This window comes from Citrus sinensis, chromosome 7 (assembly GCF_022201045.2).
Source record: "Citrus sinensis cultivar Valencia sweet orange chromosome 7, DVS_A1.0, whole genome shotgun sequence".
Taxonomy (NCBI): domain Eukaryota; kingdom Viridiplantae; phylum Streptophyta; class Magnoliopsida; order Sapindales; family Rutaceae; genus Citrus; species Citrus sinensis.
In genome coordinates, this window is record NC_068562.1 from 8,926,114 (window position 1) to 8,941,807 (window position 15,694).

Here is a 15,694-nt window from a genome sequence, read left to right on the forward strand (position 1 = left end):
ATCCCAACTTGATTAGTTTTTAGAAACACAAAAGCGTGCTTGAATCTTGACCTGAATGGGACGGATCAGCCTGGCCTGGAGTAACCCCAAGCAAAATTTTGTCATCTTTAGTCGTCGGTTACATTTTGCGTTGTCTCATTCTCGCAACAAATATCCATAAATGAATGGTCGATATATTGCATGCATGCATAATCGCATAAGAGGAAAATAAACCCCAGTTTCCAGTCAATTACTAGCAAAACATGTACCGATTATGATCAATTGATCATCGATCTATATCGTCTTGTTTCCCAAATGGAGTGGGATAGAAGGAATCTAGCTCTGTTAGTGAGTTTGTTCACCTAAACGTTACATGTTGTGATGACTCTATATGTATAACTTAATCTAACATGCCACATAAAATCCTAGCTGCCCAAATATTCCTTTCTTAATGAGGCTTTAATGTGTTAAGCCTTTAAGAATGTCAAAGCCAGTTGCCTAAACTAGCTTGGTTGTTGGTCATATGCATACCAAATTTTAAAACCACATCCTTTCCCAGGTATTGTCATTTACTCATTTTATTCAAATTGATAACCAACCCACCCAATTTTGAAAGAAATTTGCAAGGTATGGGGAAAAGTTGATGGTTTATATCAATTGTTTTTTATGAAATCAATGGCAATCCCATTGAAAGGCTCCCAAAGAGTCATGTAAATCACATATATTAATGAAAACTATAAAAAAAAAAAAAAAAAAAACTCCTCACAATGGTGTGTGTGTGTGGATTCCACGTTGTGCCCCGAATGTGGTTGGCGTTTAAACAACTAATACTTCCATGAAACGCAGGCCAAATGAAATTACAATAAACAAAGACTCGTAGCAAATTCAACGAGCTTTTGATGATTTGAGTTAATCCACCCGAATTGAGGCCTAATTATGAGGACCTTGAAAAGTGGTTTTGTTGTGTGATAGCGTCATGCATTTTTATCCACTAACTTCATTTCCTCCAAACATGGCCCATCTTCTTTACATTCAATTTTCATTTTCTGATCCAAAAATATCATAAATATTAAATAGGCACCAATAGTTAGGAAATTTTTTCATTATATTCGTAATACTTTCAATATTTAAATGAACATATTAAATCCATATTTTTTAGTATTCATCTCATTGTATTAACATTTTAATAATCTTTACCCGTGTGTATTTTATTATAACGGTATACTATCACACTTTTTTTTTAAAAAATAAATAATATTGGTGTAGCATTCATCTACTGAATGATATAATAGAATGATAAATAATTTTATATTTATCATATAATAAATAAGTGATAAGTAATATTGAAATTAAAGTTGGCACTCAAATGTTAGAATTTCAAACATTATTTGTAGAATACACATAAAAATAAGGTAAGTAATAATCCTTACCCTTATAATAATTCCTGATAACTTTATTGTAATTTTTGTTTTAAATATGAAACTCATTGACCAAATATACATTTATTAATTATTCGAACAGTTGTTGAATAAATTAACCAAAAAAAAAAATTCAATTTTTGAAAAATAAAATAAAATAAAAATAAAGAGAAACCCCACGCTCAGAGCTTCCCTCGTATATAAAGAACAGAAACTGCAACTGCTTGAAAAACTGAAACTAACGCTTGTTTAAATTCATTAAAATTTACGAAGCTTGAGCTTCTTAAGCGTCGAAATGGAACCAAAAACTGTTCATGTCGGGCTTGATGAGTCGTTTCGACCGCTCCCTTCGCTGTACTTGGCTTTCTTGTCGATCTGGTTCCTCTCTGCTTGTTCTTGGACCATTAACACATACAAAAACCGCCATTTTCGGGTGATTATATTTGATTTTATCTGAAAAGTAATTTTTTTTCGTAATTTAGAGTGATTTGATTAGATGGGTTGGTATTGGTTTCTTTGTTCAGTGTTTAATTTGTTAGCTTTTTGGCTTGTGATCTTACTGTGAGAGTTAAAAATGATTTTTTTTTTTTTAATTTATGGGTTTGTTTTCCTTTATTGTGATTATGCGTATTATGGGATCGTTGAGTTTTGTGAACTTGTGTTATTCTTTTAGATGATGATTTGACTGGTTTGGCTTTTGCATTGGTTGATACGTCTTGAATGGTTTGGCTTTTGCATTTGTTGATACGTCTTGAATTGTGTTATTGTTATACTAGAGCAGGCAAATAATTTGCAGTGGACGCTGGCGTCTGTTCCGTTGATTAAAGCATTGCAGCTTACTCTATCCTTCCTGTTCTGGTATGTTCTGTAACCTAAGCAAATAATAACTATAGACAACTGAAGTGTATAATAATAATGTCTATTGTCCAAACAAAAAGAAACTGCAATTGGCTATAGCATTTTGGGCAATCTTATGGCTTGCGCTTACTCATCACAGACGTTGCGTGAATTCTTAGACAGTTGTGCGTTTATATTGTTTGTCTTCTTCAGCTGTTTTGATTTCTTCACTGTGGTCTGCCTTTTTAGTAGAGTTAAGATCAAATGTGTTGCATTTCTTTTAGAGGAGGGTGATATGTATAACCAGAAGAGGACTGTAATTTCTTAGGGTTCAAAGAATACTATATTTGGGGTATGATGTTCAATTGTCTAATTGAATTGCGAGGTCCCTATGGGAATCATAAAATATGTAGATGTATTTTGAGCATACATAGTTTATCAAATGGAGGAGGTTAAATATTTTGGAACCTGTTTAATTATACATAGTCATGACTTGTCATGTTAAATGGGTAACTAATGGTAAACTCCTATGCTTTTAATGAGATTATGTGTGGTTGTATTCCATACAACATCTTGAAAGTATCTATTGAACCATATATTAACAAAGTGGGTATAATAATCCAACATTTTTTGTATATGTGATGTGATTGGGGAAAAAAAATGAGTGTTTTATAAAACAGAAGGTGGAGAGTTGTGAAGTTAACAGTTTTGAGAGAATGAGTGCTTTTGTTTCTATCTTCTCCAAATTCTAGCTATCTAAACTTTTTTTTTTCTTTTCTTGGAAAACGATTGTTTAAATTTGAGCCATCGTTCTTGCAGGTATTCATGTTTTCATCTTCAGATATGCTCTCTGTGGATGTCCTTTGGTGTGTATGTTACTGGAATACTCTTTCAGACAGCTTCTTTTGTGTCATTCTTGTTAATCTCTCATGGTTACTGCATTATGTGTGAGCGTCTATCAGTAACCGAGCGCCGCTCTACAGCTGCACTTGGGTGTGTCTTTTACTTGACTCTTGTTGGGTACAGAGCTTCTGTACCTTACTTCACAGTGAGTTTCTTATTTACTTAATACATTAGGCTGTCAAAATGGCATCAATCTCCGACATTTTTCTGATTTTATGAACTTCTCAGTAGCATTAAACTATCTCCTTAAGACAGCGTACCGATTCCTTAAATTTTCTGCTGTGCAGGTTCTGCTTCTGCTTAATTATTTCATTTCTTTCTATGTGATTTTCCACCATATTTCTCAAAATCTCGCTGTGTTGCGAGAACAATTGGCTTTCATAGAGGATGAGGATGTTCAGGCAATGCATGATGCTGTATATACAAAGTATATTATGTTCAAGTATGTGTTCTGAAATGTTTGAATATGTTGACAACATAAATTCTTATCTGTAAATAGTCCACTCTCTACCAAAGAAATGCAAGGAGAATAATTTGTTGAACTTGATGTGCTTGTTTCTCTTGAATTGTGCAGAAAATTTCAGGGAGCAATGCAGATAGTAGCTATGGCAGAAACTGTGGTAGGAATTTATTGGTTTCACCCTCTTTTCTAAAGTTATAGGTTTGGATGCAACAAATGGGGACATGAATTTTGAGATTTTTTAATTATTTGAATGCCAGATATACCTTAATGTGGATGACTCTTCTGAAAATTACTGGCTTCGCCTGTTAGTTCGAGAATGGGCGCAATTCTGCATTTTTCTGTACATTGGGTATGTTTCTGTAACTCAATTACGTGAGTTTTTGTTCCTAAGGCACATGTAGTTTTTAAAATTATGTGGATTCTTGGACTAGTTCAAAATTACAAGAAATCATTACATATTCCTTGATTTGCCATTCTTCTTTCAATGCGGTAACTGCTTTTTTGGTGGCTTCTGTCAGGTGGACATTTAGGTCACAAGACCTGGCACCCCGTTTCTCTGTTATGCCAACTACAAAGTCTAAAGGGGATACAATGGTGCCTCCCATCTATAGTATTGTAAGTTTCATGTTCACATTTGACCTCTTCAAAAAGATATTCTATCAAACCCTTTAGGAGCTTTACTTGGGCTATTATTCTCTGCTCCGAGTTTGATTTTATTTACATGGCATAAACATACATGCAAGACACTTTAACCTGCAGGAGATTAGAAAAGGAAAAAAAAAAGGGGACTGTGGCATTCAGTTTTATAATGCTGATTCTTCTAACTGCAGGAAATGGACGCAGCAGCGTTCAAAGATTTTAGTCGTCACGAGTGGCACATTGGTGTGGTAAGCATTTTAAACTCAAGCTTGTTTCAGTGAATTGATTAATGTAGCTGTTTTCAAGTTCCATCAACTTTTATTAACCTCCAAAACCAGTACATCAGTCAACACGTCTATTTACTCGCTTTTTTGTGCTGATGTAGCCGACATCTCGTTCTCATGACAAAAGCTCAAAAGAGTCTGTCTTAGTAATAATTCAGCATCCAAATGCACATCGGCTAAGTTCAACCACTTCTTCGTCTCCGAGCACATCGCCAGTGTAGCTTCCTATTTATGCTTTGAACTCCAAGTACAGATTTTATGTTAATAGAAGAGTTATACAAGTACGGCAATGGACAGAATAGGTTTCTGCAATTTCGTTGCCTGCATCCATCTGTGGATGCAAGAGGCCGGCAACAAATTTTATCTTATATACACAGATTTTTTCTTTTTCTTTTTGGCTTAAAGAATACAAAAGGGTGAAGATTCATTCACTTAGGCTAGAGTCGACAGCCAGCCAATCTTCATATGTATTAAAAATATTCAATCGATCCATCGAAACTGTATATTCTTCCCTTTTTATGGAATGCGTTCACTCATTAACATTTGTATTATAACTATTCTTTATGGTTTATAACTTCTAGGATAGGACTTTTGGCAGAAGATCAAGCATCTATTCCTCTTGCCCCTCGTGTGCGGTCTTGAATTTGATAGGCATTTGATCCACTTTTTATGTTGGTACTTTTTGACTCTTTGCAACCAGTCCTTGTTCTTAAACATTCTTGTTGCAAGAAAAAAAAAATCTCTATTTTGATTTTTACAATTTTGAAGTTGATCAGTTCTCGAAATTCTTTAGTAAGGGAAGCTTTTCATACTAGATTATCATTTTCAAGAATCATCAAGCAAAGGTTTATTGTTTAGGCCAACTCAGTCATTAGTCGAGTGGTAAAGACTCTTTTATCCGTTATAGAAGAAAACGAGTCTTATTCATAAACTTGGTGTAGAGATTATAATTTTTATTTCTTGAGTCTTTTATGGTTATATATCTGTCGATTTTTGAGTTATGTTCTAATTTCCATACACCTTTGATAGATCATCATCATAACTTAAATTTTTAAAACAAAGAAAAGAAAATTCTTGTTTTGAGATGGTCACAAAGAAATTCCGCAGAAAATTTTGCATTTTAGGTTAAATTACAAATTTAACCTTTAATAAACTTGAAATTACAATGACCCCCTTGAAATCTGCCCTTCCCCTGTCACGGTCTCCCACTCGCACCTCAAAAACCACTCGGGAAGGAGGAGAAGAGAAAAAAAAAAAAGGGACTCCAATTGCAAAGGAAATCCCGAAAGCTGCGGCCACCGCCGTCGCTCCCGCCAACAAACAAACATCTCTCTTGTCCCCAATCTCTCTGCCGGGCACGCGCTATCTCTAGCTTCTAGTCTTCACTTACTGGAAAACAGCTCCGATAATTGCGAGAATTTTAAAGCAGATCAGCAAAGCCAACTCAGTAAGCGAAAGCAACTAAAACCCTTATCAAATGAGCGCAGGTAACTCCACCCATGATTTATTTTTTTCCATTTTCTGTTATTGCTTCACATGTTTCCTTATGGGACTGCACTTGAACCAACAATAAAAAATGCAGTCTTGATTTTAGTAGATAACTTATTTAGTAAAAAAAATAAAAATAAAAATTTAGCGAGCTTTAGCAGTAAATTAAATAAAAGACCAAATATTTTTGGCAGGTGGAGCATTTGGTGGTAACAGGGGAGCGAGACCCGTTCCTCCTGAGAAAGGAGTCTTCCCTTTAGATCATATGCATCAATGTGATCTGGTATTTTCCTTCCTTTTTGGTTTTCTCGGATGAATAAAGTAATGAATTTTAGCTTAGGTTTGCTTAGTTACTTAGTCTTAACATTGTTATTCTGTATTTTAGGAGAAGAAAGATTACATCGGTTGCCTTAAATCTTCTGGGCACCAATCTGAAAACTGTCGGATCTTCTCGAAGAAGTATCTTGAATGCCGTATGGCGAAGTGAGTTTTATTTAATCTTATTCAGATTTTGCAAATCAGCTTGTGGTTGCTAATTGGATTAAAGTTCAATTTTAGCTTGTTATGTTATAGAACATGCTGCTAGTAGGAGAACAATATAGTGCTTCGCTAAAGGTTGTACTTTTTTTATCGTAATTATTGTTATGAAATCATGTCTTGTTTGTTTTCGCAACTCACGGCTGTCTTTGCTAAGTTCTAGAGCTGAAATAGATTAGTTTCATAAGCAGTTTAGAGATGATTTATAGATCTTGTTGGAGTTAATTTTATTTGCCAACGGCTTGTGTGGCTGTTTAAGGAGATTAATTACCTTAGGATCAAACATTGTTCATGTATTTGTTAATTGTTTTGATAGCAATTTGAGAGGTTGAGATAAATGCAAGGATGGCTTAAATTGTCTTTTTGTGTGCAAAACAAATTACGATTCACCTTAGATGATATATTTGGTAGTTGACAGTATCTTCTCAAAACTTTGAATCTTTCTTCCAGAAATTAGTGATTTCTGTGGTTTTCCCTACTACTGTGCCATTCACAACATCGTCCAATATAACCTTAATCCCTTAAAAGTTGTTTGGACGGGAATGCCCAATCAATGCATAGTTTGGTTCACTGGGAAAGAAACAACAAAGGCACTATTTGGGCACTGCTGAATTAGAGAATGTTTGATGAATTGCTTACTTATATGCATCAAGCTCAAAAGAATTTCTATATATCTTAATCCCAATAATCTTTCATTGGTCTTCTGCAGAAACTTAATGGCAAAACAAGACTTGAGTGAACTTGGATTTAGAAATGAAAGGGACTTGGAAAATCTGAGAGAAGAGAACAATGGGAGGATTGAAAATGGAAGCTGATCGACATTATGTTATGGGATCGAAGACAGAAGAATTTTGAAGTTAGAAGAGCTTTTTTAACACAGATGATTATTGGGGTATGGTCCTTTTCATGAATGGTAGATACTTATATTAAAAATAATTGTAAAAGAATGATGGGACTGGAAGATGATGGACATTGGTAGGAGGACAGTCTGTTCAATTTTGGATAAGTACAGAAAACAAAGACCTTTTCAATTCTAATGTATTTACCTGCATTTGGATTGATCTAGCTACTTTCATTGGAAATTTGGAAGCTGTGCAGATGTATTGAATTGTGTGTATGCTGATACAACTATCCTTAAACTTATCCTGAAACTTCCTTGAACCTTCCATTAAACTATGGTTTCCCAGCCAGCACAGTACTAAGTATTCCCCTTGTCTTTCAAGTTTGAAATCAATGGTCAAATTTTTGTCTTCCAGTTTATATTCTCATTTTTGCCATATATACTTGTTGCTATGCTTCATTTTACTAGTTATTTTCAAGCTTTAATTGCAATCAGTACTGCAGGTCTTCTTCTAAACATTGGTATAAGATGATCTCTCACCGTCGCAGTACTAAGATTTCAAACAACTGTTAATGATTTACAATTAATAACTCACAATAAATTGTCATTGTGGCAACTCTGAAGTCGGTATTTTTTCGTATTTCCATTCATGTCCTTTCCACTCAGGCAATTGCTGGATGACAACCTGCATCAAATATCAAACATTTCAATTTAGTTTCGTTGAAACAAAAAATTGCTGTATGATAGAATATATAGATATACACACAGACACACGGACCAGCCCTGTCGAATCAGGTGTTCCAACAGTGGTTTGGCAAGCCAATCTCCAATTTTTTGGTTTCTGCATACGACAAATGAGCTTCAGCATTCAACTATTTGATACATTATGCACAAAATACATTAGCAATTACACTGTAAAAACATATTGCACAGAGCAAATCTCCAAAAGAAGAATTTCTTTTGAATATGGAGAAGCTATCTCATCTTTGAAGGTGATCTCATTGCATCCAAATCAATATCATAATCAATTTATCTTCAAGAAGTATGTTACATATCCTCTCGGTATCTGACAGCCGATAACTAAGAATAGAGTCATCGATTTGAGTCTGGGAAACATTAATATATGATTAAATCTCGGGTTCAGCATCAGCACTTATGCTCTCATATTGAGAGTACCATATACTGCCTTTAATTATACACGTACCCTCTTAAGCTTTTCCTTCTCTTTGTCTGTTCGACTGCCTAGCAGCTCATTTCCTTCGATAACCTTACAGTAGATGAAAGATTAATCACTAATGAGCGATCAGATCAGAGAACACAGCTTTAGACTGTGTCACTGACAATTAAGGGCCCTGGAAATGGCCAAAAAAACCTGAAACCTAACACTTGGAAATAGCAGTACTGCTGACTACTGATCTAGAATATATGAAAAAAGCAAATCACCATTAAAATCATGCGCGCACACACGTCTCATGAAACTATATAATGTCTCACCTCCACCATACAAGTACCACAGGTTCCTCCTCCTGCACAGTTTGACAGAGGTCTAGCCTGCAAATGAAAGGTATGAATAATCTTGTAATATGCATTAATATTCAATTCTACTATGCTAAGAACATAGTTTATCCATTAATGAGAGTTTAAAGGGGGGGGGGGGGGGGAAACACTTACATACGGGCCATACAAATCAATATTAGAATTCAACATTATATCCCTAAGTTTCTGCCCTCCACATGCCGTCCGAAAATGTATATCTGGAGTTCCATCCGGGAGTAAAACTGACTAAAACGATCAAAACAATGTGCCATTAAATTACAATAAACATATCACTCACCAAGGATCACCCAAATTTTCTCGAATAAATCAGGGACGTTTATATTAAGGTAAAATTAATTCTGTCCTTGAGTAATTAATTGTAAAGTTGATATTTAGTATATTTCACTTACATGAACAAAAGCAAAATTGACTACAGGTGGTTCTTCAGCTGCATTTGCTTGGGAATCACTTTTTGGGATTGTGGCAGTGGCTCTGATTCTGCTTCTAGAGAAGCTAACACGGTTATAGAATTTAAGGCTCTTGTGAGAGTTGGTAGTGCAGTTGAAGTTGTAAGGTAGTGAGTGAGAAGCCAATCTGTAAGAGTTTAGTTGGAGACTGCCCATTTTCTGATATTTGATGATTGAAAAGTTTCGTACAACTATTAGACTGTTTGTAGAAGAAATTGGATATTTTGCATACAAACAAATAAAAACACTTGCATGGGTTTTTTAATTGTTGCTATGTGTGGTGGCTTTTTTTCATCTTATCTAATAATATTTTGGGCTGCGCTAAGGCTCGTCATGGCCCGAAATGGAGGCCCATTGAAGCCCATTTAAAATCCGGGAAAACCTAACCGGGCCCATGTAAAAAAGTTAAGCCGCTAGAGGAAGGGGTTGAACCTTCGACCTTGTGGTTAACAGCCACACGCTCTAACCGACTGAGCTACTCCAGCAGGCTCGTTGAGTGTTGTAAAATCACTTGTCATTAATGGATATTATTTTCAGTCAATAGCAACCTCGGAATCAATGAATTATGACATTAACGATTTTCCTATTTTAGTGGATGAAATTCTTTTTTAAACTATATAATAATAATAATAATAATAAAAGATTCATAGTTTAGAATCATAAAATGTTCATGAATTTTAATATTCTTAATATATAAAGAAATAGGAAGTCATAAATTAAAATAAAAGGTAAATTAATTTATAAAATATGAGATGATAGATCAAGATCAATCCGCTTTCCAACAATCTTAACTGAATATTTCTAATTTAGGGCAAAGTAAAAATGAATAAGTAAATAATTAATAAACAACATCCACGGTTGCATAATATTTTATTAAAAAATAATATATTTACAATCTTATAATGTAAAATCATCTTTTATAAAGATATTATTAGATAAATAAAAAAGCATTTTTAAGAATTCAAAAGTGCTTTGGGCCACTTTGGATTTGGCCCCCTAAGAGGAAGAGAGAAAAGAGAGTACCATTATCTTTCTCCTTTCTATTCATTCTAAACTCTCCCCTGCTAAAACCCTCAACTGACGAATAGTACAAATACAACAAATAGAAACTAAAACGGAAAATGCCTTTTATTACACCAAATTTGCGCCTCCTTTTCTCCTCCTCCTCTTCTTCTCTCTTTCCACTTAAACTCTCAGTTCCGCTACTATCCACTAAGCCCACAAACCGCCACCGCTCCCTCTTTACAATTCTCTCTTACTCAAAACGACAGCGTTCCACTCCGTTCCCCCAACAGAACCAGAGGCGAAACAGAAGCACATTCAAGAAAGAGAAAGATAAAGAGGATCATTCAATGGAAGAAAGCGCTAAGGAATCATCTTTCGGGTTTAATAAAAGAAGGGCCGAGGGCAGAGACAAGGACGTTCACGATAAGAAGAAACTTCAGCTGAAAGTTCGCAAGCTTAATCCCATCAATACACTATCTTATGTTCAGGTAAGTTTTTTAGCATTCTGGGGTATTTCTAATTGTATTTTTGTGAACTGGGTTTGTTTTAGTTTTTGAGATTAACGTGTCTGATCGCGGGACTGATAAAACTTTAAGGCTATATTGTTTGTTCGTGGATTTCAAATCATTGGTCTTGGTTGTTGCAGTTTGTTTAATAATGGAATTTTTTGAAGTGGGGTTATTTTATTTTTTGGTTTTATGGTGTGCAATTGGACTATGAGTTGAAAATTTCGTGTTGGTATTACAAATAAATGTTCTCAGTTGGCTTATTGGTTTGTGATATCTTTTCCAATTTTATTTATCACAGATTTTGGGGACCGGGATGGATACTCAGGATACTTCACCTTCGGTCCTGCTGTTCTTTGACAACCAAAGGTTTATTTTCAATGCTGGAGAGGTAAGCATCATTGAGTGCGAATGAGAAATTCATTATTCTCTGTTGTTTGTTACCAAGGTTTTCATTTAGCCTTTATATGTTGTATTTTTTTTTTCAGGGACTGCAACGGTTCTGCACAGAGCATAAGATTAAATTGTCAAAGGTAGGGAATATTCAGAAGCAACCTTTAATTTCTGTCTTCTGATGATATATGCTTCCTAGTTTCTTCATCTTGAATTTACGAAAATGATCTAGTAGAAGATAATGTACTTATATTATGGAGCTTTTTTTAGGTAGACCACATATTTCTTTCTCGTGTCTGCTCAGAGACTGCGGGTGGACTGCCAGGTCAGTACCTTCATGGAGAACTATGATGTTGTATTTATGAATTTTCTCTTTCATTTTGTATTTTCTAAAGAAATGCTTGTAAACTTGTTTTAAAACACTTAGAATTATTGTATTTATGAATTTTCTCATTCGGTTAGTATTTTCTATAAGCAAAAGAAATGCTTATAGACTTGGTTTGAAACACCTAGGATTAGGGAGGGTAAATCAGATCATTGTTTCCAAACCAAGAGGTTAGAAATTGAAAACCCTTTAGAGCATCAACTTGGGATGCTATTTCCCAGAAATTTCTTTAATCTGTAGGTTGTGGATTGGCAGTGGTTTCCTGTTTTGAACTCGGTGAATTCATAAGAAAGATAGGGTGCTTTTAGCATTAGTATCATGCACTAATATTATAACTGGTCTGCTCAGGCAAAGAGATGGTTGTTAAAACACCTTGGGTTATTACTTTACATTGCAGGTCTGCTTTTGACTTTGGCTGGCATAGGAGATGAAGGATTGTCTGTGAGTGTCAGCTCGACTTCATATGCGATTGGTTTCCTTCCCGCAATTTTTATTTACATTTTATTTGCTTGTCTATGAATTCTATCTAAAATTGTAGTCTCTTCCATTTGAAGGTCAATGTATGGGGTCCCTCAGATCTTAAGTATTTAGTTGATGCAATGAAGTCTTTCATTCCACATGCTGCCATGGTTCATACACACTGTTTTGGACCAGCTCCATCCTCTGATGCTTCTCTGCCTGATTCAGCAAAGTCAGCCAACCACATTATTCTTGTTGATAATGAGTTGGCCAAAATATCAGCCATTCTCCTGAAACCGAGTTGCTCAGATGGGTCTCCTGTGAAGCCCGGCGAGACATCGGTGATATATGTTTGTGAATTGCCAGAAATTACAGGAAAATTTGACCCAAAAAAAGCTGTTGCTCTTGGACTAAAACCTGGGCCAAAATATAGAGAACTGCAATCTGGGAAATCAGTGAAGTCAGATACCCTAGATATTATGGTTAGTTTAAAGTTATTTTATGAAGGGGAATTTATTCTTATATGCTCATGGCAATATATGCCACTTTCAATATGGTCTAACATCTAGGTTTAATTGTCTTAATTTTAGGTTCATCCAAGTGATGTTTTGGGGCCTTCTCTTCCTGGCCCGATTGTACTCCTTGTTGACTGCCCAACAGAATCTCATGTATTGGAGTTGTTGTCTGCAGAATCTCTCAATAGTTACTATGCAGATTTCTCGGGTGACCCACAATGTGCGAAGACAGTGAATTGTATCATTCATTTAAGTCCTGTTTCTGTCACAGGCACTTCCAACTACCAGAAGTGGATGAAGAGATTTGGTTCTGCCCAACATATTATGGCTGGACATGAAATGTGAGAGTTTTCTTGACATTGCTTTTTCTTTGTTAGCAATAGCTGTTCCTGCATTTCCTTTTGCTGACCAGTCCTGTATTTTGCGTTTTGTAGGAAGAATGTGGAAATCCCAATTCTGAAATCAAGCGCAAGAATAACAACACGACTTAATTACTTGTGTCCGCAGTTGTTTCCAGCTTCAGGTTTTTGGTCTCTTCCGCACTTTAATACTTCAGCAGCAGAGTCTAGTGCAAGCGAGGTTTGTCTAAATGTCATAAGTTCTCTATTGTCAGAGGTCAAAAGTTATTGTTTGAAATATTAGGGGTAACTGAGTTGTTGATTTTGTTCATCGTACCAGGGTCCTGTTCCAAGCATTTGTGCTGAGAATCTCCTCAAGGTAAGAAAGATCTCCATTTCTTCAAGCTTAGTATTCCAGGTTTTGAGTGTGAAAATCCCCCTTAATTCAGTGCTCTGTTTTACCTTGATGAAAACTTTTATCATTTTCTCTGGCTGAATGATGACTTATGTCCTTGATTTCAGTTTAGTAATCTCAGAAGTGGAAGAAAAAAAAAATTAAAGAAATCAGACTTTGTTATCCTAATGTAGCATCCATGTGCAATGACTTCTTTCATCATTGGCATGATCAATGTTTGTTTCTGGAAATAGTAATTTCCTTTTTGATCTTTTTTTTTCAGCAACTGCTCATTTGGTTAAATAACAAGGAACTTTTGTTTCTATTGATCAGTTCACTCTGCGACCTCTTGCTAATCTTGGAATCGACAGAACTAATATCCCAAGTCTAGAGGCTCCCTCAGAAATAACGAATGAGTTACTTTCAGAAGTTCCAGAAGTTGTAGATGCAGCACATCAGATCAGCCAGTTCTGGCAAGGGCCTAGGGAGTTAAAGGATGACTGTCCCATGCTAGACAATGAAGTCATGATTGAAGAGTCATGGTTGGACGAGAATAGACTTCCCAATTGTTTGGACAATGTAAGAAGAGATGACTTGGAGATTGTTCTACTGGGAACTGGTTCATCCCAGCCTTCTAAATACCGGAATGTTAGTTCTATATATGTTAATCTTTTCTCCAAAGGAAGTTTGCTCCTAGATTGTGGTGAAGGAACCCTGGGTCAACTGAAAAGAAGGTAACACTTTTTTTACTTCGAATTATATCTTACTTTTTCTATATCAACCGATTTAGTTAGTACAGTCTCTTGTAAGTATCTAAGTGTACAAGAGATCTTAGAATTGAATCCCACTCAATTTGGGGTTAGGAGGTTTTTGGGTTAAATTTGAGGGTGGGTTAACTGCATGAGAAAACAAAATTATTTTGCAACATTTTCCCATCCTCTTCCTTTTATTTTCTTTTTTCAGTGAGGAATCTTATTCATTCTTTCTAATACACAATGATTTGTGCCTCTTGAGAACAGATATGGTGTAGAGGGCGCTGACAGTGCAGTTGGAAAGCTAAGGTGTATTTGGATATCTCACATTCACGCTGATCACCATGCGGGTTTGGCAAGAATACTCGCTCTTAGACGTGATTTGTTGAAGGGTGTGCCACATGAGCCATTGCTTGTTGTAGGCCCTGGGCCTCTTAAGAGGTACCTAGATGCATATGAAAGACTTGAAGATCTAGACATGCAGTTCCTTCACTGTAGGTACACTAGAGAAGCTTCATGGAATGATTTTGAGGGCAATGGTGAACCAGTTAAGAATCTATCAACTCCTGGAAGTCCATTTAGTACTGAGGGGCTGATCAATAAAACTGAGGCGAATTTGTTTGCTAAAGGAAGCTGTATGCAGAGTGTTTGGAAGGGACCTGGCATTCCAGTTGACAACAATGCGGCTTTCCCATTGCTAAAGAACCTTAAGAATGTGCTAAATGAAGCAGGGTTGGAGACGTTGATTAGTTTTCCTGTTGTCCACTGTCCACAGGCATTTGGTTTCGCTTTGAAGGCAGCAGAAAGAATCAATAGTGTTGGAAAAGTGATACCTGGGTGGAAGATTGTGTATTCAGGTGACACTAGGCCCTGCCCAGAACTAGTAGAAGCATCTCGAGGAGCAACTGTTCTTATACACGAGGTAATTTGTGTAATCAAATTCAAGTTTCTAGTTGGTAATGTAATGTCGCAAAATAAGAAATGTTTCTACAATGATGATATTATTTGGTGATTCAGAAATTGAAACTTAATATAGTTCTAAGGCTCTTAAAATAAGGAGGAATTTGGAGAACAGAGTGCCACTAAAATATGACTACTGTTTCTCTGACTTAGTGCAGGCGACGTTCGAGGATGGCATGATGGAAGAGGCTATAGCGAAAAACCACAGCACAACCAAGGAAGCCATAGACGTGGGTTCCTCTGCGGGTGTTTATCGCATCATTCTCACTCACTTCAGCCAAAGATACCCTAAAATTCCTGTAGTTGATGAGACACACATGCATAAAACATGCATTGCATTTGACTTGATGAGCATTAACCTAGCAGATTTGCCAATACTTCCTAAAGTTCTTCCCTACTTTAAATTGCTGTTTAAAGATGAGATGCCAGTTGATGAGTCGGATGATGTCGTTGATGCTGTAAGTGCAGCTTCTTAGTAAATGATAATTGATTTTATATCGATGTGTCTAATTGTACATATCCCATTAAAAAAGTGTTATGATTCTCTTTAACCGTATTCAATCTCCACGTATAAAAAATGCATTTCCATCATGTA

The 15,694-nt window shown here is 35.8% G+C and overlaps 4 protein-coding genes and 1 non-coding gene across 9 annotated transcripts; 3 read left to right on the plus strand and 2 right to left on the minus strand.

Annotated features, from left to right (window-relative positions):
* The first annotated feature begins 1,603 nt into the window (after positions 1-1,603).
* On the plus strand, positions 1,604-7,630 carry LOC102627484 (uncharacterized). The gene is made up of 10 exons (XM_006465601.4): positions 1,604-1,830; positions 2,179-2,255; positions 3,054-3,282; positions 3,425-3,579; positions 3,712-3,757; positions 3,858-3,949; positions 4,119-4,215; positions 4,431-4,487; positions 4,625-6,010; positions 7,258-7,630. Exons 1-9 carry the CDS (start codon positions 1,693-1,695, stop codon positions 4,742-4,744), a joined length of 1,011 nt encoding a protein of 336 aa, XP_006465664.2. The 5' UTR covers positions 1,604-1,692; the 3' UTR covers positions 4,745-6,010; positions 7,258-7,630.
* Positions 5,623-9,627, minus strand: LOC102626236 (photosynthetic NDH subunit of subcomplex B 3, chloroplastic). 4 transcript variants are annotated; one of them, XM_006465598.4, is made up of 7 exons: positions 9,336-9,623; positions 9,061-9,171; positions 8,884-8,940; positions 8,594-8,656; positions 8,168-8,230; positions 7,985-8,074; positions 5,623-6,075 (listed from the first exon to the last, which is right to left on the minus strand). In XM_006465598.4, the coding sequence occupies exons 1-6, from the start codon at positions 9,546-9,548 to the stop codon at positions 7,994-7,996; spliced, it is 588 nt and encodes a 195-aa protein (XP_006465661.2). In that variant the 5' UTR covers positions 9,549-9,623; the 3' UTR covers positions 5,623-6,075; positions 7,985-7,993. The 4 variants fall into 4 exon arrangements, with proteins under 4 accessions (XP_006465661.2, XP_006465660.2, XP_006465663.2 ...); XM_006465597.4 differs by having other exon boundaries at positions 5,623-6,080; XM_006465600.4 differs by lacking the exons at positions 5,623-6,075; positions 9,061-9,171 and having other exon boundaries at positions 7,896-8,074; positions 9,336-9,627.
* On the plus strand, positions 5,861-7,630 carry LOC102625948 (uncharacterized). Its single transcript, XM_006465594.4, has 4 exons — positions 5,861-6,010; positions 6,206-6,294; positions 6,397-6,494; positions 7,258-7,630. The coding sequence occupies exons 1-4, from the start codon at positions 6,001-6,003 to the stop codon at positions 7,361-7,363; spliced, it is 303 nt and encodes a 100-aa protein (XP_006465657.2). The 5' UTR covers positions 5,861-6,000; the 3' UTR covers positions 7,364-7,630.
* Positions 9,628-9,803: 176 nt separating the features above from the next.
* TRNAN-GUU (transfer RNA asparagine (anticodon GUU)) lies at positions 9,804-9,877 on the minus strand. Its single transcript has one exon. It is a non-coding gene; the product is annotated as a tRNA-Asn (tRNA).
* A 557-nt stretch (positions 9,878-10,434) lies between these two features.
* Positions 10,435-15,600, plus strand: LOC102625658 (tRNase Z TRZ3, mitochondrial). Of its 2 annotated transcripts, none has more exons than XM_052431240.1 (12): positions 10,435-10,885; positions 11,205-11,294; positions 11,392-11,436; positions 11,567-11,621; positions 12,079-12,122; positions 12,236-12,622; positions 12,731-12,996; positions 13,090-13,234; positions 13,334-13,372; positions 13,721-14,121; positions 14,407-15,061; positions 15,253-15,421. In XM_052431240.1, exons 1-12 carry the CDS (start codon positions 10,514-10,516, stop codon positions 15,277-15,279), a joined length of 2,526 nt encoding a protein of 841 aa, XP_052287200.1. In that variant the 5' UTR covers positions 10,435-10,513; the 3' UTR covers positions 15,280-15,421. The 2 variants fall into 2 exon arrangements, with proteins under 2 accessions (XP_052287200.1, XP_006465656.2); XM_006465593.4 differs by having other exon boundaries at positions 10,437-10,885; positions 15,258-15,600.
* Positions 15,601-15,694: the final 94 nt, after the last annotated feature.

Coding starts and splice junctions, on each gene's coding strand:
- LOC102625658 (XM_006465593.4), top strand. CDS start 10,514: ATGCCTTTTATTACACCAAATTTGCGCCTCCTTTTCTCCTCCTCCTCT. Junction 12,623..12,730: donor CAGATACCCTAGATATTATG/GTTAGTTTAAAG, acceptor TCTTAATTTTAG/GTTCATCCAAGTGATGTTTT. Junction 13,235..13,333: donor CAGAGTCTAGTGCAAGCGAG/GTTTGTCTAAAT, acceptor TCATCGTACCAG/GGTCCTGTTCCAAGCATTTG.
- LOC102626236 (XM_006465598.4), bottom strand. CDS start 9,548: ATGGGCAGTCTCCAACTAAACTCTTACAGATTGGCTTCTCACTCACTA. Junction 9,172..9,335: donor TCAATTTTGCTTTTGTTCAT/GTAAGTGAAATA, acceptor TGATCGTTTTAG/TCAGTTTTACTCCCGGATGG. Junction 8,657..8,883: donor GTGGTACTTGTATGGTGGAG/GTGAGACATTAT, acceptor ATCTACTGTAAG/GTTATCGAAGGAAATGAGCT.
- LOC102625948 (XM_006465594.4), top strand. Junction 6,295..6,396: donor ATATGCATCAATGTGATCTG/GTATTTTCCTTC, acceptor TCTGTATTTTAG/GAGAAGAAAGATTACATCGG. Junction 6,495..7,257: donor CTTGAATGCCGTATGGCGAA/GTGAGTTTTATT, acceptor GGTCTTCTGCAG/AAACTTAATGGCAAAACAAG.
- LOC102627484 (XM_006465601.4), top strand. CDS start 1,693: ATGGAACCAAAAACTGTTCATGTCGGGCTTGATGAGTCGTTTCGACCG. Junction 1,831..2,178: donor ACAAAAACCGCCATTTTCGG/GTGATTATATTT, acceptor ATACTAGAGCAG/GCAAATAATTTGCAGTGGAC. Junction 3,580..3,711: donor ACAAAGTATATTATGTTCAA/GTATGTGTTCTG, acceptor TGAATTGTGCAG/AAAATTTCAGGGAGCAATGC.